This window comes from Haliotis rufescens, unplaced genomic scaffold (assembly GCF_023055435.1).
Source record: "Haliotis rufescens isolate VD_foot unplaced genomic scaffold, xgHalRufe1.0.p SCAF_8, whole genome shotgun sequence".
In the NCBI taxonomy this organism is placed as follows: domain Eukaryota; kingdom Metazoa; phylum Mollusca; class Gastropoda; order Lepetellida; family Haliotidae; genus Haliotis; species Haliotis rufescens.
The window spans coordinates 9,420,976-9,448,751 of NW_025964372.1; the positions used below are offsets into that span (position 1 = coordinate 9,420,976).

General features: G+C 40.8%; 1 protein-coding gene across 3 annotated transcripts in view; it reads right to left on the reverse strand.

Moving 5' to 3' along the window:
• Window positions 1–27,776, reverse strand: part of LOC124120194 (nuclear receptor subfamily 5 group A member 2-like) — a 241,688-nt gene that overhangs the window by 152,593 nt on the left and 61,319 nt on the right. The window contains exon 1 of one of the 3 annotated variants that reach the window (XM_046482954.2): window positions 5,341–5,631. The exons of the other annotated variants lie outside the window; for them this stretch is intronic. Coding sequence (XP_046338910.1) covers window positions 5,341–5,458 — 118 coding nt within the window. The 5' untranslated portion in view covers window positions 5,459–5,631. Of the gene's footprint in view, window positions 1–5,340; window positions 5,632–27,776 lie in introns of those variants that run through there. 3 annotated transcript variants of the gene reach the window in all.

Genomic DNA, 27,776 nt, shown 5'->3' on the forward strand with positions numbered 1-27,776 from the left:
AATATTGCATCCTATATATTTAACAAACACATTGAGCATGGAGGAAAATAGTGCATCCTGTATGCAAACATAGTGATCATGGAGGCAAATATTGCATCCTACATGCAAACATACTGAGCATGGTGGCAAATATTGCATCTTATATGCAAACATACTGAGCATGGAGGAAAATAGTGCATCCTGTATGCAAACATACTGAGTATGGAGGCTAATATTGCATCCTACATGCAAACATACAGAGCATGGAGGAAAATAGTGCATCCTGTATGCAAATATACAGAGCATGGAGGAAAATAGTGCATCCTGTATGCAAACATACTGAGTATGGAGGCAAATATTGCATCCTACATGCAAACATATTGAGCATGGAGGCAAATATTGCATCCTACATGCAAACATACTGAGCATGGCGGCAAATATTGCATCCTATATGCAAACATACAGGGCATGGAGGCAAATATTGCATCCTACATGCAAACATACTGAGCATGGAGGCAAATATTGCATCCTACATGCAAACATATTGAGCATGGAGGTAAATATTGCATCCTACATGCAAACATACTGAGCATGGAGGTAAATATTGCATCCTACATGCAAACATACTGAGCACGGAGGCAAATATTGCATCCTATATGCAAACATATCAAGCATGGAGGCAAATAATTTACATTGCGAGTCCCGAGAGATGCAACAAACAGGACAAAGTCATCTCCCGCAATGGTAAATATTTGTCGTTGATATATATGTAAAATTTGTTGCCAAAGAAACTTGAAAGTTGTTTGTTAAAAAAATCATCCAGAAATGAACACAACAACCAGTATGGTATATAGCATGTATAAGTTATGCTCTGGTAATGCAAGTCCAACTTGTTGCCAAGGAAACAGCAAAAGGCACTAGTTCTGCATGTGATTGCTACATATGCAGAGTTTCATAATTAAATATTATACAGTCTCCGAGTTATGTCCCGGTAACGAATGTTTAATATATTTTCTAATGTGCCCCATGACGGGGGAAAAGAATGACACAGTTTTCTTGTTGAAGTTGTATTGTGCTTTTGTGTTGATGAATACTAGGTTCAAGTTGTACATATGACATTGTAATAACATTGAGAATGATTCACATCTACCACTTCGCATTTATCATGTATCTGATCTTAATCTACCTTGGCTTAGAATGGTAGTACTTTCTATAACTCATATGTCCACTGCCATGAGTAGAAGCAGGTCATGAACAAGTACTGCACAGCTTCCTACATGATAACATGATGTGCCACACTGTTGCCAAGTGTTCAACATGACCTAGCTTGGATATCATGGATACTTGATACAACTTAATCAACAGTCAACAATTGATCATTTATAGGTGGACTTAAAAGAAATTTTAGAATAGAGCTCAATATCTTACCTGCAACTACCACATGTTACTCCCTGAATATACCAGATGGGTGGTTGAGAGCCCCATTAATGTAGAACCTTTTGTCAATTTTATTAAATGGTTTCTTAAGCCTTTTTATGTTTTTTCCTAGCATCTACTTACACAGACCATGGAGATCTACTGTAAACAGACCATGTATATCTACTGTACACAGACCATGTATATCTACTGTACACACATCTTATATATCTACTGTACAGACCATGTATATCTCCTATACAGACCATGTCTATCTACTGCACACAGGCCATGTAGATCTACTGTACATAGACCATGTATATCAACTGTATACATACCATGTATATCTACAGCACAGACACATGTATATCTACTGCACAGACCCATTTATATTTACTGTATACAGGCCGTGTATATCTTCTGTACACAGACCATGTATATCTACTGTACACACCATGTATATCAGCTGTACACAATATATATCTACTGTACATAGACCATGTATATCTACTGTATACATACCATGTATATCTACTGTACACAGACCATGTACATCTAATGTACACAGACCATGTATATCAACTGTATAGACCATGTATATCTACTGTACACAGACAATGTATATCTACTGTACAGACCCATGTATATCTACTGTACACACATCTTATATATCTACTGTACAGACCATGTATATCTCCTATACAGACCATGTATATCTACTGCACACAGACAATGTATATCTTCTGTACATAGACCATGTATATCTACTGTACACAGACCATGTATATCTACTGTACACAGACCCATGTATATCTACTGTTCAGAACCATGTATATCTGCTGCACATAAACATAGACAATGTTTATCTACTGTACACAGACAATGTATATCTACTGTACACACAAATGTATATCTACTGTACACAGACAATGTATATCTACTGTACACAAATTAATGCATATCTACTGTTACAGACCAATGTACATCTACTGTACACAGATTAATGCATATCTAATGTACATAGACCATGTTTATCTACTGTTACAGACCAATGTATATCTACTGTACACAGACCACGTACATCTCCTGTTACAGACCACTGTATATCTACTGTTACAGACCATGTATATCTACTGTACACAGGCCATGTAGAGCTACTGTACTGACCATTGTATATCTACTGTACACAGACCATGTATATCTACTATACATAGACCATGTATATCTACTGTACACTGACCATGGATATCTACTATACACAGACCCATGTATATCAACTGTACACAGGCCATGTATATCTACTGTACACAGACCATGTATATCTACTGTACAGACCAATGTATCTACTGTACACAGACCATGTATATCTACTGTACACAGATTTATGCATATCTACTGTACACAGGCCATGTATATGTACTGTAAACAGACCACATATCTACTGTACACAGACTATGTATATCTACTGTACACAGACCATGTATATCTACTGTACACAGACCATGTATATCTACTGTACAGACCAATTATCTACTGTACACAGACCATGTATATCTACTGTACACAGATTAATGCATATCTACTGTACACAGGCCATGTATATGTACTGTAAACAGACCACATATCTACTGTACACAGACCATGTATATCTACTGTACATAGACCATGTATATCTACTGTATACATACCATGTATATCTACTGTTACATACCAATGTATATCTACTGTACACAGACCACATATAACTACTGTACACAGACCACGTATATCTACTGTACACAGACAATGTATATCTACTGTACACAGACCATGTATATCTACTGTACACAGACAATGTATATCTACTGTACACAGACAATGTATGTCTACTGTACACAGACAATGTATATCTACTGTACACTGACCATGGATATCTACTATACACAGACCCATGTATATCAACTGTACACAGGCCATGTATATCTACTGTACACAGATCATGTATATCTACTGTTACATACCAATGTATATCTACTGTACACAGATCATGTATATCTACTGTACAGACCCATGTATCTACTGTACAGACCCATGTATCTACTGTACACAGACCATGTATATCTACTGTTACATACCAATGTATATCTACTGTACACAGATCATGTATATCTACTGTACAGACCCATGTATCTACTGTACAGACCCATGTATCTACTGTACACAGACCATGTATATCTACTGTACACAGATTAATGCATATCTACTGTACACAGGCCATGTATATCTACTGTACACAGATTAATGCATATCTACTGTACACAGGCCATGTATATCTACTGTACACAGATCATGTATATCTACTGTACAGACCCATGTATCTACTGTACACAGACCATGTATATCTACTGTACACAGACCATGTATATCTACTGTACAGACCCATGTATCTACTGTACACAGGCCATGTATATCTACTGTATACAGACCATGTATATCTACTGTACAGACCCATGTATCTACTGTACACAGACCATGTCTATCTACTGTACACAGATTAATGCATATCTACTGTACACAGGCCATGTATATGTACTGTAAACAGACCACATATCTACTGTACACAGACTATGTATATCTACTGTACACAGACCATGTATATCTACTGTACACAGGCCATGTATATCTACTGTACACAGACCATGTATATCTACTGTACACAGACAATGTATATCTACTGTACTGACCAATGTATACCCAGCTAACACACGACGTTGTCACAACGTTGTGGAAAGGTTGTGGATTGGTAACGTCGTGATATAACATTGTCACAACGTTATTATAACGTTAAAGTGCAACGTTATTTCACAACGTTGCAGATTCACGTTGTGAAAATATCTTGTGTATATCTACTGTACCGACCAATGTTTATCTACTATACACAGACCATGTATATCTACTGTACACAGACCATGTATATCTACTGTACACAGACCATGTATATCTACTGTACACAGACCATGTATATCTACTGTTATGACCAATGTATATCTACTGTACTGACCAATGTATATCTACTGTACTGACCAATGTATATCTACTGTACTGACCAATGTATATCTACTGTACTGACCAATGTATATCTACTGTACTGACCAATGTATATCTACTGTACTGACCAATGTATATCTATTGTACTGACCAATGTATATCTACTGTACTGACCAATGTGTATCTACTGTACTGACCAATGTATATCTACTGTACTGACCAATGTATATCTACTGTACTGACCAATGTGTATCTACTGTACTGACCAATGTATATCTACTGTACTGACCAATGTATATCTACTGTACACAGACCATCTTCTTACTCTGACCCTCATATATAAGTTCTGAATTGCATGCATTAGGCTAACATTTAGTCTGTCATAGCACTATTTCACAAAATATAATCACATACATGTATGTCAATATAAGTCAAAACTGAAGTACTTTTCCGCAAATAACTTGAATCCATCTACCATTGTTTGGAACAAGCTATAGGCGCAGTGTGTCCACATAGCAGGCTATTTACCATATACACAGCTATATATATATACACATACACCAGAAAACGAACGTGTATTTCATTAGCAGTCATATCATTTCCTTGCTAGCTTAGATTTCACTAACAAGCACTATGGCCAGTGTCAGTGTTCCAGTTTGGCCCAGCTTGTGTTGGCAATGTTGTCAATTCGTCATTGAGCTGGTTCACTGTGTCCAGCTTGGCGAGCTGACCTCACATAAACTCCAGGGAACAGCATGCTTACCGCGAGCTTGTTTGCTAGAATGGCCGGGAAAAGCGTGCCGCGGGGGCCTCGCCTTTCGCCTGACATACTGCAAGCAGAGCTTCACGACCTTCCAAAACAAGGCAAGACAGACATGATTCAATCGCAAAACAAGCTGAGTAGCAAGTGGACGTTACCTTCGACCGAGTTTTCTCTAACCGCCTGTGTTTCGTTCTCAACAGGGTTATGGTCGAAGCTCATATGCCCGACAACTGGGGGTCTGGTTGTGTCCACTTTTTCTGAGGTTTGAATCATCCTCTTCGTTCAGTCACCTCCCATCTGCCAGTCGGGGTACTCCTCGATCGTGGGAATTACTTACTCACGACTGACAAGCACGAATTATGTAATAAAAGAGTGTTTTTCAATATCCTCTGTTTCCTCAAGGGCTACACTCTGGACTTACGCGACACACTGCGCATGCGTAATGTTGATAAAGTGGGTCACCCACGAGATAGTGGTAAACACAGCTTCTCCAGCTTAATGTACTCGCCTGTTACTGTTAGTTGGGCGAACAGTGGCGCGAGCTCTGGTCAGCTGGGAAGTGCTGTCATATCTCCAGAAAAAGTTACTATGCCACATTTTGTTTTATGTGTAGCAGGGGCTAGGGGTTCGACGCTGACACGTGAGCTCTGGGAAAAGAGTAACTTTGAATGTTCTAATCACGGTGATTTATCCCGAGCTAATATACAAAAGATAAGTATGCTTTCTGCTTCGACGTGACAGTGGGTGTATACTATAGTTATATGAAATATTAATGTGGTACCACTTATTAAAGTGGTCCCGATTTCTTTCTTTTTAATTTCTATCCCTTAATAAAGTCTCGTTACTTAACTTGAACTGTGAGAAAGGAGGCCTGCTCCAGTGCAGTTCGCATGAAATGTACCTGTCTAGAAGGATCATATGTTTAGTAAAAATGTCAGCGGGTCAGTATAACGTGTGTGAGCTGACATTTAGTCCAAGAAATTTAAAGATTATTTAAAGATATCTATCTATTAATATATAAAATCAAATGGAGCCCAGAACAATATGAGGCAACCCAGACTTGCCAAATCATTCCAGACTTGAGTTGGACTCTTTTAATTTATTCTCTCGGGACTGGGCGACATTCCTCGATCCCCAACTTCCGAGCTTGACACAAATCAGTATCATTTAAGGACAAATAAACACGTCATGTGCCTATATATAGATAGTGTAAGAGGAACTGCTTCCTGGATATATTGTATTCCCTTGAAAACTCTGAAATCTGGTTCAAACTGACCTGCTGGCTTATGGACTGTGACAGGCACAAGCTTTAACTTAAGGACAGATGGAGCTATGTGTGGTGGAAGGCAGGGGGTATCGATTAGTTGAATTCACATGCTTTCTGTGATATTTTCATGGGAGTAAAATGCACATTTTCTCAGGTATAGACTGCCCCTCAAACTGTGACATCAGAAACATCTGCTAACGTAAAGAAAAAAAGTTCTCGAACAATATGTAGAGGCCACGGATAATTTCTTCGGTTGACCTCGAAATTCGCAGTGCAAGAGTTGCGCCCCTTAGACCTGCCAGAATCCAGTGATCGTGGATGTCAAACACGCTCCAAGATCTCCAGAAATCGCATTTCCTAATTCAAGAAAGCAGGACTTTATATATAGTCCTCGGCCACTTGAAATAGAATCACGAATTTTCGCGATGATTGATTAACGGAGATAGCTGTATTCGTGCTAACACTTATAAAGTAAAAACAAGCCATTCGGCCGATAAGGAATATTACTAACAGTAATGACAAAAATTGCAATGTTCGCTTTAGAAGGAATGTCCATTTCTTTAGCGATAAACATCATGGAGTTTTGATCACGTGGTTACAATCCGCCTGAGTGTCGGCAGTCAGGTGACTATATTTAGCAGGGTGTGCAGCGTACGTACACCATCTGACTGCCGATTCTTACCCGACGTTAAACCCATTTCACCTCACCACACCTCACCTTACCTCGTGCTGTCGTGACCGCAGCAGTGGAGATGGGCACCAGACTGCGAATCACTTCCCTCCTTATAGTCGTGCGGTCGTAACCGCAGCAAGTAAGATGAAGTCGTAAAGCAGTAGATCTGCTCAAACAGTCGTGTCCCATCACAGAATACAACATCGGCCGCACACAGGTGTTCAGTGTCTTGGTCCCTCAGCTCGGATCTAACGGGTAGGGTGCCGTGGTCCCACAGCTCGGATCTGACAAGTAGGGTGTCGTGGTCCCTCAGCTCGGATCTAACGGGTAGGGTGTCGTGGTCCCACAGCTCGGATCTGACTAGTAGGGTGACGTGGTCCCACAGCTGGGATCTGACAAGTAGGGTGCCGTGGTCCCACAGCTCGGATCTAACGGGTAGGGTGTCGTGGTCCCACAGCTCGGATCTAGCGGGTAGGGTGCCGTGGTCCCACAGCTGGGATCTGACAAGTAGGGTGCCGTGGTCCCACAGTTCGGATCTAACGGGTAGGGTGCCGTGGTCCCACAGCTCGGATCTAGCGGGTAGGGTGCCGTGGTCCCACAGCTGGGATCTGACAAGTAGGGTGCCGTGGTCCCACAGTTCGGATCTAACGGGTAGGGTGCCGTGGTCCCACAGCTCGGATCTGACAAGTAGGGTGTCGTGGTCCCACAGCTCGGATCTGACTAGTAGGGTGCCTTGGTCCCACAGCTCGGATCTAACGGGTAGGGTGTCGTGGTCCCTCAGCTCGGATCTGACTAGTAGGGTGTCGTGGTCCCTCAGCTCGGATCTGACAAGTAGGGTGTCGTGGTCCCTCAGCTCGGATCTGACAAGTAGGGTGTCGTGGTCCATCACCTCGGATCTGACAAGTAGGGTGTCGTGGTCCCTCAGCTCGGATCTGACAAGTAGGGTGTCGTGGTCCCTCAGCTCGGATCTGGCTAGTGGGGTGTCATGGTCCATCACCTCGGATCTGACAAGTAGGGTGTCGTGGTCCCTCAGCTCGGATCTGACTAGTAGGGTGTCGTGGTCCCTCAGCTCGGATCTGACAAGTAGGGTGTCGTGGTCCCTCAGCTCGGATCTGGCTAGTGGGGTGTCATGGTCCATCACCTCGGATCTGACAAGTAGGGTGTCGTGGTCCCTCAGCTCGGATCTGACTAGTAGGGTGTCGTGGTCCATCACCTCGGATCTGACAAGTAGGGTGTCGTGGTCCCTCAGCTCGGATCTGGCTAGTGGGGTGTCGTGGTCCATCACCTCGGATCTGACAAGTAGGGAGTCTTGTCCCTCAGCTCGGATCTGACTAGTTGGGTGTCGTGGTCCATCTTCTCGGATCTGACAAGTAGGGTGTCGTGGTCCATCACCTCGGATCTGACAAGTAGGGTGCCGTGGTCCATCACCTCGGATCTGACAAGTAGGGTGTCGTGGTCCATCTTCTCGGATCTGACAAGTAGGGTGTCGTTGTCCCTCAGCTCGGATCTGACAAGTAGGGTGTCGTGGTCCATCACCTCGGATCTAACGGGTAGGGTGTCGTGGTCCCACAGCTCGGATCTAACGGGTAGGGTGCCGTGGTCCCACAGCTCGGATCTAACGGGTAGGGTGTCGTGGTCCCTCAGCTCGGATCTGACAAGTAGGGTGTCGTTGTCCCTCAGCTTGGATCTGACTAATTGGGTGTCGTGGTCCATCACCTCGGATCTTCACGGTTTGAAAGACGTGCCGTACAACCCGGTGACAACACATCTCCAATACTGTTCAACACGCCACGGAACCTGTACACGTCACAGTACATTTGTTGTCCGCCTCTTACTCTCATTGTGCATTTACCATTTTGATGGTATTTTTGTAGAGTGAATACTTATATAGCATACATTTTAAAATATTTTTGTCATAATATATCGATGTTATTGCAATACAGCATATCAAAGCTTTTCGGTAATTTTGATTTTCTAAAACAAGTGCTTTATCTGTGACCTCATGTGATTTACAGTAACTGTACAGGCAGTCAAGATCTCTTCAGTAATTTTAATCTTTTAGCATGTTATATGTACATACACCCACCTCGTGTGTACTCACTACTAATTATCTGTGCATACAGCCACCTCGCGTGTACTCACTACTAATTATCTGTACATACACCCACCTCGTGTGTACTCACTACTAATTATCTGTACATACACCCACCTCGCGTGTACTCACTACTAATTATCTGTACATACACCCACCTCGTGTGTACTCACTACTAATTATCTGTGCATACACCCACCTCGCGTGTACTCACTACTAATTATCTGTACATACACCCACCTCGTGTGTACTCACTACTAATTATCTGTACATACAGCCGCCTCGTGTGTACTCACTACTAATTATCTGTACATACACCCACCTCGTGTGTACTCACTACTTATTATCTGTGCATGCACCCGCCTCGCGTGTACTCACTACTAATTATCTGTGCATACACCCACCTCACGTGTACTCACTACTAATTATCTGTACATACACCCACCTCGTGTGTACTCACTACTAATTATCTGTACATACACCCACCTCGTGTGTACTCACTACTAATTATCTGTACATACAGCCGCCTCGTGTGTACTCACTACTAATTATCTGTACATACACCCACCTCGTGTGTACTCACTACTAATTATCTGTACATACACCCACCTCGTGTGTACTCACTACTAATTATCTGTACATACAGCCGCCTCGTGTGTACTCACTACTAATTATCTGTACATACACCCACCTCGTCTGTACTCACTACTAATTATCTGTACATACACCCACCTCATGTGTACTCACTACTAATTATCTGTACATACACCCACCTCGTGTGTACTCACTACTAATTATCTGTACATACAGCCGCCTGGTGTGTACTCACTACTAATTATCTGTACATACACCCGCCTCGTGTGTACTCACTACTAATTATCTGTACATACACCCACCTCGCGTGTACTCACTACTAATTATCTGTACATACACCCACCTCGTGTGTACTCACTACTAATTATCTGTGCATACACCCACCTCGCGTGTACTCACTACTAATTATCTGTACATACACCCACCTCGTGTGTACTCACTACTAATTATCTGTACATACAGCCGCCTCGTGTGTACTCACTACTAATTATCTGTACATACACCCACCTCGTGTGTACTCACTACTTATTATCTGTGCATGCACCCGCCTCGCGTGTACTCACTACTAATTATCTGTGCATACACCCACCTCACGTGTACTCACTACTAATTATCTGTACATACACCCACCTCGTGTGTACTCACTACTAATTATCTGTACATACACCCACCTCGTGTGTACTCACTACTAATTATCTGTACATACAGCCGCCTCGTGTGTACTCACTACTAATTATCTGTACATACACCCACCTCGTGTGTACTCACTACTAATTATCTGTACATACACCCACCTCGTGTGTACTCACTACTAATTATCTGTACATACAGCCGCCTCGTGTGTACTCACTACTAATTATCTGTACATACACCCACCTCGTCTGTACTCACTACTAATTATCTGTACATACACCCACCTCATGTGTACTCACTACTAATTATCTGTACATACACCCACCTCGTGTGTACTCACTACTAATTATCTGTACATACAGCCGCCTGGTGTGTACTCACTACTAATTATCTGTACATACACCCGCCTCGTGTGTACTCACTACTAATTATCTGTACATACAGCCGCCTCGTGTGTACTCGCTACTAATTATCTGTATATACAGCCGCCTCGTGTGTACTCAATAATTATATGTACATACAGCCGCCTCGTGTGTACTCACTACTAATTATGTGTACATACACCCGCCTCGTGTGTACTCACTACTAATTATCTGTACATACAGCCGCCTCGTGTGTACTCACTACTAATTATCTGTACATACACCCGCCTCGTGTGTACTCACTAATTATATGTACATACACCCACCTCGTGTGTACTCACTACTAATTATCTGTACATACACCCACCTCGTGTGTACTCACTACTAATTATCTGTGCATGCACCCACCTCGTGTGTACTCACTACTAATTATCTGTACATACAGCCGCCTCGTGTGTACTCACTACTAATTATCTGTGCATACACCCACCTCGTGTGTACTCACTACTAATTATCTGTACATACAGCCGCCTCGTGTGTACTCACTACTAATTATCTGTACATACACCCACCTCGTGTGTACTCACTACTAATTATCTGTGCATGCACCCACCTCGTGTGTACTCACTACTAATTATCTGTACATACACCCACCTCGTGTGTACTCACTACTAATTATCTGTGCATACACCCACCTCGTGTGTACTCACTACTAATTATCTGTACATACAGCCGCCTCGTGTGTACTCACTACTAATTATCTGTACATACACCCACCTCGTGTGTACTCACTACTAATTATCTGTACATACACCCACCTCGTGTGTACTCACTACTAATTATCTGTACATACACCCGCCTCGTGTGTACTCACTACTAATTATCTGTACATACACCCACCTCGCGTGTACTCACTACTTATTATCTGTACATACACCCGCCTCGTGTGTACTCACTACTAATTATCTGTACATACACCCACCTCGTGTGTACTCACTAATTATATGTACATACACCCGCCTCGTGTGTACTCACTACTAATTATCTGTACATACACCCACCTCGTGTGTACTCACTACTAATTATCTGTACATACACCCACCTCGTGTGTACTCACTACTAATTATCTGTACATACACCCGCCTCGTGTGTACTCACTACTAATTATCTGTACATACACCCACCTCGTGTGTACTCACTACTAATTATCTGTACATACACCCGCCTCGTGTGTACTCACTACTAATTATCTGTACATACACCCACCTCGTGTGTACTCACTACTAATTATCTGTACATACACCCACCTCGTGTGTACTCACTACTAATTATCTGTACATACACCCACCTCGTGTGTACTCACTACTAATTATCTGTACATACACCCACCTCGTGTGTACTCACTACTAATTATCTGTACATACACCCACCTCGCGTGTACTCACTACTTATTATCTGTACATACACCCGCCTCGTGTGTACTCACTACTAATTATCTGTACATACACCCTTCTCGCGTGTACTCACTAATTATATGTACATACACCCACCTCGTGTGTACTCACTACTAATTATCTGTGCATGCACCCGCCTCGCGTGTACTCACTACTAATTATCTGTACATACACCCACCTGGTGTGTACTCACTACTAATTATCTGTACATACACCCGCCTGGTGTGTACTCACTACTAATTATCTGTACATACACCCGCCTCGTGTGTACTCACTACTAATTATATGTATATACAGCCGCCTCGTGTGTACTCACTACTAATTATCTGTACATACACCCGCCTCGTGTGTACTCACTACTAATTATCTGTACATACAGCCGCCTCGTGTGTACTCACTACTAATTATCTGTGCATACAGCCGCCTCGTGTGTACTCGCTACTTATTATCTGTGCATACAGCCGCCTCGTGTGTACTCGCTACTTATTATCTGTGCATACAGCCGCCTCGTGTGTACTCACTACTAATTATCTGTGCATACAGCCGCCTCGTGTGTACTCGCTACTTATTATCTGTACATACAGCCGCATCGTGTGTACTCACTACTAATTATCTGTACATACAGCCGCCTCGTGTGTACTCGCTACTCATTATCTGTGCATGCACCCGCCTCGTGTGTACTCACTACTTATTATCTGTACATACACCCACCTCGTGTGTACTCACTACTAATTATCTGTACATACAGCCGCCTCGTGTGTACTCGCTACTAATTATCTGTATATACAGCCGCCTCGTGTGTACTCACTACTAATTATATGTGCATACACCCGCCTCGTGTGTACTCACTACTAATTATCTGTACATACAGCCGTCTCTTGCGTACTCACTACTAATTATCTGGGGGCGGTCGGGTAGCCGAGGGGTTAAAGCGTTCGTTCGTCACGCCGAATACCCGGATTCGATTCCCGACGAGGGCACAATGTCTGAAGCCCATTTCTGATGTCCCCCAGTGTGATATTGCTGGAATATGGCTGAAAGCGGCGTAAAACTATACTCACTCATTCACTTATTACAGTACCTGTAAATAATCCGCCTCGTGTGTACTCACTACTAATTATCTGTAAACACATTCGCCTGGTTAATAACTGTAGACAGTAACTGTAGATAATAACTGTAGGAAATAACTGTAGACAATAACTAGATACTAACTGTAGGCTGTAACTGTAGGTAATAACTGTAGATAATAACTGTAGGTAATAACTGTAGACAATAACTGTAGATAATAACTGCAAACAATAACTGTAGATGATAACTGTAAATAACTGTAGACAATAACTGTAGATAATAACTGTAGGTAATAACTGTAGACATTAATTGTAGATAATAACTGTAGGTAATTACTGTGGACAATAACTGTTGATAATAACTGTAGGTAATACCTGTACACAATAACTGTAGGTAATAACTGTAGACAATAACTGTAAATAACTGTAGACAATAACTGAAGGTAACAACTGTAGACAATAACTGTACATAATAACTGTAGATGATCACTGTAGACAATAACTGAAGGTATATAAACTAAATACTAACTGTAGACAATATCAAAAGATAATAACTGTAGGCAATAACTGTAGACTCTAACTGTAGACAATAACTGAGGGTAACAACTGTAGACCATAACTGTACATAATAACTGTAGACGATCACTGAAGGTAAATGAAGACTAAATACTAACTGTAAACAATAACAATAGATAATAACTAGAAAATAACTGCAGATAATAAATGTTGGTAATAACTGTAGACAATAACTGTAGACGGGAACTGTAGATACTAATTGTAGACGATCACTGTAGACAATAACTGAAGGTAAAAAAACTAGATACTAAATGTAGACAATAACAATAGATAATAACTGTAGGTAATAACTAGAAAATAACTGCAGATAATAAATGTTGGTTATTACTGTAGACAATAACTGGAGGTAATAACTGTAGACAATAACTGTAGATAAAAACTGTAGATAATAACTTAAATAACTGTAGACAATAACTGTTGATACTAACTGCAGACAATAACTGAAGGTAAAAACTGTTGACAATAACTGTAGGCATTAACTGTAGGTGCTAACTGTAGACAATAATTTGAAAATAACTGTCGGCAATAAATATTGACAATAACTGTAGACAATAACTGGTGGTAATAACTAGATAATACCTGTAGGTATTAACTGTAGGCAATAACTGTAGACTATAACTATAAGGTAATTACTGTAGACAATAAGTGTAGATAATAACTGTAGGTAATAACTGTAGACAATAACTGTAGACAATAACTGTAGGTGCTAATTGTAGACAATAACTTGACAATAACTGTCGGTAATAAATGTTGACAATAACTGTACCCAATATAACTAGATACTAATTGTAGGCAATAACTGCTAACAAAATAATTGTACACAATAACTGTACACACTATAATTGTTGATACTAACTGTACACAATAACTGTAGGTTATAACTGTACACAATAACTGTAGGTAATAACTGTACACAATAACTGTAGGTAATAACTGTACACAATAACTGTACACAATATAATTGTTGATACTAACTGTACACAATAACTGTAGGTAATAACTGTACACAATAACTGTAGGTAATAACTGTACACAATAACTGTAGGTAATAACTGTACACAATAACTGTACACATTATAACTGTAGCTACTGACAGTCTACATACGCTCTATTGTTCATTGATACTAGTACATGTATTACCCTTGTTTGATTATTGTTACCATATACGGAATAATTGCAGCAAGGGTCAAGAATTGTCCCTAGAAAAGGTTACATCTAGATGCACCCAGGGCAATATGTGGTGCCGTGAGGGGCACGAGTCATATAAAATTACATAACGAAACCAGTCTATCCTCCTTGGCTGAAAGACGGCACTTTCACAAATTATGCATTTCTAAAAAAATGAAAAGTGGGACAACGCCAAATAATTTATGTGATATTGTACCTGTAAAAACCTTGGATCGTCAACATTATGAAACACGTAACACCAACGAATACTATGAGCCTAATTGCCGAACTGAATTATTAAACAAATCATTTTTACCTTCCACAGTTTCCGCCTGGAATGTACTAGATTCTAATTTGAGAGAAGCTGCTTCATGATCTCAGTTTAAAAATCTGTATAACTGTAGTAAATCAGAAGTGCCCGGCATATTTAAAAAATATTGGTTCACGCGTAAATCAGATAATCCACTGTAAGTTAAGACTAGGATGCAGTGATCTGAACGGTCACAAATTTGAAAGATTTGTTAGCGATAATGCTGAATGTTCTTGTGGTTTTTTTCAATGAAATTGCTTTTACACTACCTTTTTACTTGCCCAAATTATACTGTGATTAGATCTGAAAGCTATTATAATGTTAATGGATATGACCTTCGAACCGTCCTGTTTGGTAACGTCAGCCTAGACAAAGAAATACTGCTGAATATCGTTGACTCTGTACATCATTTCTTCTCTATGAGCAAAAGATTTGTCTAAACATGCACTCTTATATATATCTCACTAACAACTGTTTACCTTTGATTTTCCACATATAACTTAATATCAAGTCTATACTACTGTATAATTATACTACTGCTACTTGTTTGAATTTTGTCGGGGAGATATATTTATATAGGCTCTGTCTGTTTATCAATCCCCTTTCACTGTACCAAGTGGAAATAAATATTGTTTAAAAAAAGATACTGACAGACAGAAAGTATATTCGTATATGTGGCCAAAAGACCAATAGTACATCATGTCTGCCTTAAGGCGTAAATGTTACAATGAGCGCATCTTAATATATGCTGTCCAAGTAACAAAAGACACTAGTTCACAAACGGACTGTTCTCTTGCGAAATACATGACATAATGATAGAGATAGCTTAAATAAGAGACGATCGTCATCAGTCTGTATCAGTATCAGAAACTTTTCTTACGAGGGCCTGATTACAAAATACTGGGGTAAATATTTAATTCTTATGTCAATGTATGCTGGACAAATCATTAACACGTGATATTCATCTTCTGTTCCTTGGTTGCAGTAAACACATGTAGTATTTTGGAAAATCTGGCAGCTCTGATATGCAAATTATGACTATTACATCTAAATTTTGTTTAATGGGTTTTTTTCTGTTAAAAGTTTAAAGTTTTTATAGCTACCTGATATCTCTCTGGCGTGATTTGAAGCTTGAAATATGAATAGTAAGTTAAGGATTTCGACTCTTTGATATCGTTGTACCACTCTTGTTGGTAAATGTTTTTACATCTCTGTTTAAACAGACACAAGAATAGAAATATATTTCCGACATCTTGGTTTATCCAGGCATTTTCATCTAATTTCTTTAATAAATCATAACATCGTTTAGAATATCTTGTAGAAGGCTGTCTAGTAACTCTTATCCAGGAGGCTATAACTCTAGAACGGGCATTAATCCATAGAGAAAAGCGATCACATTTTCCGAACATAACTTTCTTCGAAGCCTGCATAAACTAGGTCTTGCAGAATGTAGTAAGAACTTCTTCTATAGAATAATGAAAGTTCATACCCCAGAGCTCCGAACCATTTTAAAAAGATTGGCTGAATTTTCAAATCGAATAATTCAAATACTGAATCAAGAGGCAAGTCTTTATATTTTCTAATAAATCGCTTAACAACATGCAATTATTTCTCCGCTTGCAAAGCTAGTGTCTCACATGCCTTTGTAAAATATGTCTGCATGAAAAGATAATACCTAAATATGTGTTGCACGAGATTACCGTTTTTGCGTTTCCATTAATCGTCCATTCCTCAGTTCGAGCTATTCTCCCCCCCCCCCCCCCCCCCCCCCGTTTTTGAATACTACTACTTTCGTCTTGCTTACATAAATAGACAAACCCCATTTTAAGCAATATTCACCTAGGACCTCAATTTTCTTCTGTAATAATACAACAGAGGTAGCAAAGATAGCAACATCGTCGGCAAACAACAGTATTGATAAATCATGAATGGTGTCGTCAATAAAGATCCCCCTACTGTCGTTCGAGATTATTTCTTTAACTAATTCTTCAATAAACAATAGGACAGAACAGGTGACATGTGCAGCCTGGTCTAATGCCTATTTCTGCTGTAAATATATCGGTCATTTCATACCTGTTAACTCATACAGATGCTTTGACATTTTTTGTACAAATGTAATAATCGATTAAGTTTCCCGTGAATACCAGATTGAAGCAACAACAAAAAAACAATAACTTCAGTCTATCCACAGAGTCAAAGGCCTTTTAAAAATCTACAAATATACAGTAATATTTCCCACCTTTTCTCATTAGATGCCTGTGAATTAATGAATAAAAAGTAAAGGCATGGTCAGTAGTAGACTAATTTTCTCCGAATCCTGCTTGACATTCTGACAACAAATTTTATGTTGATATCCACGTTTTACGACGATTATCTATTATCGTAGTGAATAGTTTATTTAAAGTGTTCAACAATTATATATATCTCTGTAATTATTTGTTTCAATCTTATCCCCTGATTTGTGCAAGGGAACTATTAATCCAACGTTCCAATGTTCAGGAAAATTTCCAAAGTCAAGAATACGATTAAATAACTTTCTTAGCAGAGGTAGCAATTAGAACCTCGTTTCTTGGAATACTTCAACAGGGACTCCGTCAACAGGTAACTGAAGATAACAACTGTAGACAATAACTGTAGATAATAACTGTATGTAATAACTGTAGGTAATACCTGTAGATAATAACTGTAGGTAATAACTGTAGACAATAACTGTAGATAATAACTGTAGGTAATAACTGTAGACAATAATTATAGATAATAACTGTAGGTTATAACTGTAGACAATAGCTAGATAATAACTATAGTGAATGAGTATGGTTTTACGCCACTTTTAGAAATTTTCCAGCAATATCACGGTGGGGGGCATTAGAAATGGGCTTCACACATTGTACCCACGTCCGGATTCCAACCCGGGTCTTCGGCGTGACGAGTGAACGCTTTAACCACTTGGCTACCCGACCGCCCCTTTATAACTGTAGGTAATACCTGTAGACAATAACTGTAGGTAAGAACTGTAGTTAATAACTGTAGACAATAACTGTAGGTGATACCTAGATAATAACTGTAGTTTTGTTTGGTTTGTTGTTTAACGCCGCACTCAGCAATATTCAAGCTACATGTATCTGACGGCGGTCTGTAAATAATCGAGTCTGGGCCAGACAATCCAGTGATAGACATAATGAGCATCGATCCACGCAAGTGGGATACAATGACATGCATCAGCCAAGTCAGCGAGCCTGATCCCCCGATCGCGTTAGTCGCCTATTACGACAAGCATAGTCGCCTTTTACGGCAACCATGGGTTGCTGAAGACCTATTCTACCCCGGGTCTTGTGTACAGTTACTGTCTGCAGTTTTATTATATACTTCAGTGTGAATACTCCACTCGTGAAAATATCTCCTTTTCCTCCGTCACGAGATGAAAGAGACATGATATTTTACTCGACACATGGAATATCTTATTTATTATATACTTTTTGTGTAGTTGTCTAGTTTAGTGTTTGCAAAATTTAAAAAAATATAAACAAAAGTATCAACAAATATTTAGGGACACGAAAAATCTTTATCATACATTTCGATATATAGAGAATCTCACCAGAGCGTCTTTTGATATCAAATATATCAACACGAGTTGATAAAAGTGGAAAAATTCTGAGGCTTGCCGATGATTTTTGCCACTTTTATCAACGAGTGTTGATATATTTGATATAAAAAGACACGAGGGTGAGATTTTATTTATCATCCAACATCATTCTTCCAACTTTTTCAGTTTGTAGACAGTAATATTAGCACTGTCTCCAGTGTAAAACAGTGTAAAACAGCTTCAGTAGCAGATCCATTAGTGATGTCATTTGATTGTGACGTCATGGTAACCAATGACGTCAGAATGGGCTGCAAAGCATTGTGATGCAATTTCATAGCAGCGATATCTACAGTGTAGATATCGCTTGATCTCACCCAAGCTATATCTCCTGTGGGAGCCAGTATTATACACAAAATCAACTTTAACAACAAATATTCTTGAAAACTAGGAGACCGCTGTTGGAAGCGAAAGAATACACGCTGGTCAAGTAACAACATTTGGGAAACGAACAGTCTCGATTGATGAGTTAAATGAGAAATTTACAGTTTATTACGAAACATTTTTGAGAGATTAACAAACGTCAAGAAGTGATATTTACTCCATAAATGACCATCTGTCATTATGACCATTGCCTTGTCAATGTGAAACTAAAGTAAAAAGGAGGTCAACAGTTTGTGTACGGGCGAGACACTTACGATAAAGGGAGACAGTTTAAGGGGAGGTAACTCTTTCTATGACAATAATTCCGTTAAAGTGTTATGTTCACTGCAGTGAAATATCAAATATCACTTTTCTCAACTTCAGAAAACTCAGTCTACCACACAGAAGTATGTAATAAAACTGCAGACAATAACTGTACACAAGACCCGTGAAGATTCGGGGTAGAATAGGACTTCAGCAGCCCATGCTTGCCGTAAAAGGCGACTATGCCTGTGGTAAAGACGACTAACGGGATCGGGTGGTCAGGCTCGCAGGTTTGTTGATGCATGTCATCGGATCCCAATTGCGTAGATCGAAGCTCATGATGTCAATCACTGGATTGTATGGTCCAAACTCGATTATTTCCATACCGCCGTCATATAGCTGAACTATTGCTGAGTGCGGCGTCAAATAACAAACAAAACAAACAACTGTTCACCATATCACTGTAGATAGTAGATAATAACTGTAGATAATAACTGCCTTTAGTAGACCTAAGATTCTGATATACAATTCCCGTCCACGAAACTGACTTACTCGGAAGTCGCAAATGACTGACAACTATCCAACCGATAGGGTCCTCGATAAGCATTTCATTTCTTTTAAGTTTGATATCAAAATAGATGAGGAAATGAATTAGCATATTTGACCAACAAAAGTACGTATTTGGTGTATATATGTTTCTATATTCCAGAAGTACCTGACAGCCCAACATAATGTACCACTGGTCTCTTATAGCTGGTCAATCACACAGTATACTCGTTCTGTTCTCCCTGGTGATACCATGCTCATACTGCTCCCGCGGGACTGTGATTTGTAAGTAGATATCTAAACATGGGATGTGAAATTGCTCTTAGACGGGGCAAGTATGTTGCTAGAGAATTGATATTCAAATAGTGATAATGCTTACCTTCCGAAAATGCTATTATGTCATTTCTCCAATGTTGATTAACAAAACACCATTAACAACTCTCTACACCGGCATGGCTATATATTGGTGATGGTTTGTACAAGAAAACATTAAGTCAGACCACAGGTATTAGGCAAGTGCGACACATAACTTAACCACGGGTAATATTCGAAATCCATTTTCAGTTTGTATACATTAGGTATCAAAGGGGTTAAACAAACATACAGTTGATGTTTGATAAAAATAATAGTTTGATATTCGATATAAGATGCAATGCAAACACATTATATAGCCATCCCTCTGAAAACATGCTATGCTGCGCAGGCAATTCGCCGACAGTTCATTGGTATAAGTTGTACATAGAAAATGAAGTCACAAAGCGCACGTAAAATATACATGCACTGGCGATTGTCTCGCTGGGAGACAAACGCTCAGTTATATATTATTTGACATTAAATATGCCCTTGAGCTGCAAATAAATCTATTCGACAGAGATTAAAGATTTGCGGAAGTGTGAGCCTGTTCCATTCTAAATTACAGACAGACAAATTTATTCGGTACTTCAGGCCACCGGCCCATAATACAATGGAAATATACTGTATATATATATTTGCATGCTGAGTAGATTTAATAAATGATTTACCGTTCCACACTGTGTTTCCTTTCGATGTTCATGACTTGGGAGAGAAATTTACCTAAGCCTTTTATAATTTGTTCATTTTCAGCTGACATAAGTCTTATAAAATTCTCAATAGAGGGAGGGGTAACGAGACGCTTAGGAAAAGAGTTTCTTCTTGCTCTAGAATACTGGTCACAAATCATAAGAACATGGAATTCATCTTCAACATGGTTATGTCCCTTTGAAAAACAGAAAGTGCAGACACGTTCATTATATGGGATGTTGTTGTGACGCCGCAGTTCAACAGCAAGTCTGAAATTATTACACCTGAACATGGCTATAAGTCTACGTTGGTAAGAAGACATATCACAAGTAATATATGATTCCACATTTAGTAATGACTTTGAACTGTGAGTAGTAGTTGCATTTCGTTGATGATGTCAGGGAAAAGTGCCAATATTGAGTGAGTCAGTCGTAAAATCTTCGTTTAAAATCTGTCATGAAATGTTGAATATTACCAATGTCTTGGCTTAGCCAAACAAAACCAAATCCAAACTGGAATAAAATCATTCTAATATGTGATGCCCATGTAATTTTACCATTATCATCAAGAGATTTTAGTATATAATAAGCTTGGATGGGTAGCCTGTGTTGTTCCATCTGAATTAGTCTGCACCAGTACTTGACTGCTCTTGACATGTAGTTATACTGTAGGGGGATCCTACCACAGTCTCCTAGAACCATGTTGTTGTTGGTGAACTTATTTACTTTCAAAAAGGATTTGCAGAATCTGTTATGGACACTCTCAATAATGTTACAGTAGCTGGTTCCCCAGATCTCTGATCCATAACATACATTCTAAATTATTCAGTTTTAGATCCATGTAGATCCAGATGGGTTGTTAGTGCGCCTAATGACAACGATTGTTATGTGGCACTGGTGTTGATTCAGTTTCTTCTGGTAAAGATGATAATCAAGCCGCATCAGCATCAGCATCAGGAGCGGTTTCAGATACCTTGACACGTAGACGTATTGACTAATTCAGTACAGCGTTGCCGCACGCGCATACCTTACATCATATATAAAGAGAAGTGGTTTTACTTCACAATATAGCAGTCATATATTCCAGCCATATTACAGCAGCATGCGGATCTGGGTTAGGAAAACCAGTGGTTGACAGCACGAGCAACGATCCAGGTGGTCGTCTGATCAATGTTTCATCATAACAAATTCATTGACAAAACCAAACCCATGCCTGGTAAGAAGAGATAGGACGACACGGCCTAAACGAGGGGTGATGTAACAGCTCCAATCAACAATGACAATATCGGGTGTGGCCGCTATCTGCGCTGAGTCAGGCGAGGAAGCGGCGGCGCATTGAAGACACCACATGGAGAAAAATGCTTGTAGATGTTGTTCTAATTGTCAACCAAAAAATTAACCAACTGAGCTAGCATTACCGGCTGGTTCTGGTCCCGTCGTAGGCGTAATTCCATCTCATCCTAGACATGTTCTATGGGGAAGCCACCGGGAGAAACAGCGCCTATGACAGTACAGCAATGTTATGATTCCTCAAAACGTCTATTACAACACGTGCAACATGTGGGCGGGCATTATTCTGCTGCATGTGCACAATTGGTAGAACATGATCTCGAACGATGTCGTCCGGGTAGCGTACCCCATTCAAATTGCAATTGACAACGACACACTGACGACGTTGAGTAACGCAGCGTCGCTAAAACATCTCCATGGACGCCCGTAGACCCTTGACGCCCGAAACCTGGACTCATCTGTGGACAGTATACTGTCCAAGTCTCGTCTGTTTACACCAAGCTAGGCGTGACGATAAAGTGAAAGGAGAATTGGGCTCATCGTTGGACGTCGGGGCCGGATGTTGTGCTCCCTCAACCGGTTGCGTACGGTTCTGTAACTGTTTGGCCTTAACCCAGGAATTGTCCGAGCTGTTTGTAGCAGTTTAGTTTCGATTCTGTAGATGCACCAACCGAATATGGTCCATGGCAAGTCATGAGTGTTGCCCTGCTGTAGAAAACGTCTCCAAAGAGCTGATGTGTGTGTTTCGATGAACAATAAACTGTCTGGCAACTTCGTTTTTTCGCCATTCCTGTTTACAGCACATTCAAGGTGCGTAGACGTTGAAATTCAGCAAGCCGTGGCATTCTGTAATCGTTATTTACATTTAGACAAACACGTTTAATGAGTACCTGATAGGTACACAGTATCATTGTGTGCTGTTCACCACGTGTCTGAGTGTCATTCTCCCAAGTAACACACAAACATCCAAATTGTACGCCGTGCATGGACATGCACGTTCACATTATTAATCAGGACCTTAAAGTCGGGGAGATGTCTTCATAAATATGAATAGAAAGATGCATTATTTAATTTCAGAATAGATTCAGTTACCTTTTTCGTTAGTATATATATCATGTAGAAATATCACACATGTATAGCATATGACATATATACATGAAGCACGTTTGTTCTTTAACGCCGCACTCAGCAATCATCCAGCTGTATGACGGTGGTCTGTAAAGAATCGAATCCACCCGATCCCGTTGGTCGTCTCTTAAAGACAAACATAGTCGCCTTTTACGGCAAGCATGGTTTGCTGAAGACCTATTCTACCCCGGATCTTCACGGGCCCCATGCAGAATCTAGATGTCTAACATCGTTGCAGAAGATGGTAAACATCGGGATATTTGAAATGATGGACAATCAGTCACACAACCAATGATCAGTTTTGTACTTTTTCTGAAAAAAATATCATAAAGTACACAGAAAAAAATTAATAAGCGCCTCGTATATATTTGCATGTTCTTTCTTCAATGACTCTCTCATATGGATATAACAAATCAATGAGCGTGGTTCTATTGCCAACTTGAACAGTAAGAGTAAGGATACTGGATGTTTTCCCATTATAAATCATCTACTCAGGGTATGTAAGCTGACACGGGCCTATCACCTGCACACGTTAACAGGAAACCCACACGAAGTATGCAGGGTATTATAATGCTTTCATTTCTCACGGCGTGCCACACTCCAGCTTGTTCCGGCAGTAAAGGCCAGTATGTGAGAACAAAGATAGTTTGACGATATAGGATTTTCTCACCACATGGTTGTGGCTACTGTCAATCCTACCAGTGATAGTCGACCACTATAATGTGTTCAGACAGATCCACAAATGACAAACGACTCTTGACAATAACAGATTGTAATTTGACGCCTTGTGCCGTAGGTTTGCCGTCTAAGATGACTATGGTCGAATTTGTTAATCGATTAGTGGTAATTCCTAGTAGCCGATAACAAGTGTTCTGGTACCCCCTGTGCTGCTTCCCTCTACCCCTACAATACACCGCTTGTCGGTACCGCCCCCAACTGTGTGGGCTCTCAGTCACCGCCCCAGCCAAGTGGCGACATCCTTTCTCTGCTGAGTTTGGGTCTCGCAAGGTCTCCCCTCGCAGCACGAGACTTAGCGTGCGTAGCAATATGACGTGTGGCAGCAAACTCACATAACTAGTCATTCAAGGAATTGTGAGTTTCAAATTAACTACTAAATCCCGTTTTAAAATCCCGCATGTAAAAGGAGCTTCAGGAATATCACAGCTATTGTGATAGCCACGTGCGATGAATATGTGGGCAACATGTTCACAGCCGCGTGTCACGCTTGGTTCCCCCGAATAAATATGGTCTAGTATGGGTTTGTCATTATTTACATAACCGGTAATAGATATTGATTAAAGTGTCCCCATGTCGCCGACTGAAGGGCATCGTGGGAACAACACCCAACAATGCACCACATAATGCACAATCAGGAACTCTTCTTTTCTGGAGAAAACCTTGGGAAAATATATTCCCAGGGAACATCAAAGTATTTTAACATTACCTACATACGTTATCAGTAACACTGTTCTATCAAGGGAGGGAGATGTCCACAACCTTGAGCATGCCTGCATCCGTTCTGTTAGACTGTCACATGGATGAACCTTTTTGTTTAATATGAACGCCACCCCTGCATAATCAGTGCCTCCTTGTTTGTTGCAGCTGTTGTATTTGTGTTGTTTGTGTTGTTGTTTGTGTTGGTGTTGTTTGTGTTGTTGTTGGTGGATTTTTGGAGAACTTGATTAACCAAACTTAATGAGTCCCTCCTCGCCTCCTCGCCTCCTCGCCCGCAATAATCACCTTTCATCAGTTGACTGGTGTTAATGCCGGATGTTGGCACCTACTGTTCAAGGCATAAACTTCTCTTTGAGAGAGAAACCGTGCTGACACCTGACAGCTGTATTGCTTTTTTACAACTTACTTCAATCAATAAATATTTGCATGAACATGTGATTTTGGCTTTGAAAACGTGGGCATATACGTCACATATAGTGAGGTGTTTTGCAGCGACCATCATCGTATCTTTGAAGGCTTCTTTATACCCTGTGTTCGGGAAACTCGCAGTAAGTGGGACATGCACCATCACCACGTGGTAGGTACACGGGGATCAGCGACACACGTTGGTGCAACATCGGCTGTTACAACACAGGTAGGTGCAACATCGGCTGTGACAACACACGTAGGTGCAACATCGGCTGTGACAACACAGGTAGGTGCAACATCGGCTGTGACAACACAGGTAGGTGCAACATCGGCTGTGACAACACAGGTAGGTGCAACATCGGCTGTGACAACACAGGTAGGTGCAACATCGGCTGTGACAACACAGGTAGGTGCAACATCGGCTGTGACAACACAGGTAGATGCAACATCGGCTGTGACAACACAGGTAGGTGCAACATCGGCTGTGACAACACAGGTAGGTGCAACATCGGCTGTTACAACACAGGTAGATGCAACATCGGCTGTTACAACACAGGTAGGTGCAACGTTGACTGTTACAACACAGGTAGGTGTAACGTTGACTATTACAAAACAGGTAGGTGCAACGTTGCCTGTTACACCACAGGTACGTGCAACGTTGACTGTTACACCACAGGTAGATGCAACGTTGACTGTTACAACACAGGTAGGTGCAACGTCGACTAATACACTATAGGTAGTTGCAACGTTGCCTGTTACACCACAGGTAGGTGCAATAACGTTGAGTTTTACACCGCAGGTAGATACAACGTTGACTGTTACAACACAGGTAGGTGCAACGTTGACTGTTACAATACATGTAGGTGCAACGTTTACTGCTACAACACAGGTAGGTGCAACGTTGACTGTTACAACACAGGTAGATACAACGTTGACTGTTACAACACAGGTAGGTGCAATGTTGACTGTTTCACCACAGGTAAGTGCAATGTTGACTTACAACACAGGTATGTGCAAAGTTGACTGTTACAACACAGGTAGGTGCAACGTTGACTGTTACAATACATGTAGGTGCAACGTTTACTGCTACAACACAGGTTAGTGCAACGTTGAATGTTACAACACAGGTAGGTACACTGTTGACTGTTACAACACAGGTAGGTGCAACGTTGACTGTTACACTACACGTAGGTGCAACGTTGAATGTTACGCCACAGGTAGAAGCAACGTTGACTGTTACACAACAGGTAGATGCAACGTTGCCTATTACAAAATAGGTAGGTGTAACGTTGACTATTACAAAACAGGTAGGTGCAACGTTGACTGTTACACCACAGGTAGATGCAACGTTGACTGTTACAACACAGGTAGGTGCAACGTCGACTATTACACCATCGGTACGTGCAACGTTGACTGTTCCACCACTGGTAGGTGCAATAACGTTGAGTGTTACACCGCAGGTAGATGCGACGTTGACTGTTACAACACAGGTAGGTGCAACGTCGACTATTACACCATAGGTAGGTGCAGCGTTGCCTGTTACACCACAGGTAGGTGCAATAACGTTGAGTTTTACACCGAAGGTAGATACAACGTTGACTGTTACAACACAGGTAGGTGCAACGTTGACTGTTACAACACAGGAAGATGCAACGTTGACTGTTACAACACAGGTTGGTACAACGTTGACTGTTTCACCACAGGTAGATACGACGTTGACTGTTACAACACAGGTAGGTGCAACGTTGACTGTTACAACATAGGTAGGTGCAACGTTGACTGGTAGAGGCTGGAGAGTAGAGGGTAATGTACACCAGGGTGTAGTGACTAGAGAGTAGAGGGTAATGTACACCGGGGTGTAGAGGCTGGAGAGTAGAGCTTAATGTACACTGGGGTGTAGTGACTAGAGAGTAGAGGTTAATGTACACCAGGGTGTAGTGACTAGAGAGTAGAGGTTAATGTACACCAGGGTGTAGTGACTGGAGAGTAGAGGTTAATGTACACCGGGGTGTAGTGACTAGAGAGTAGAGGGTAATGTACACCGGGGTGTAGAGGCTAGAGAGTAGAGGGTAATGTACACCAGGGTGTAGTGACTGGAGAGTAGATGTTAATGTACACCAGGGTGTAGTGACTAGAGAGTAGAGGTTTATGTACACCGGGGTGTAGTGACTAGAGAGTAGAGGTTAATGTACACCGGGGTGTAATGACTAGAGAGTAGAGGTTAATGTACACCGGTGTGTAGAGGCTAGAGAGAAGAGGTTA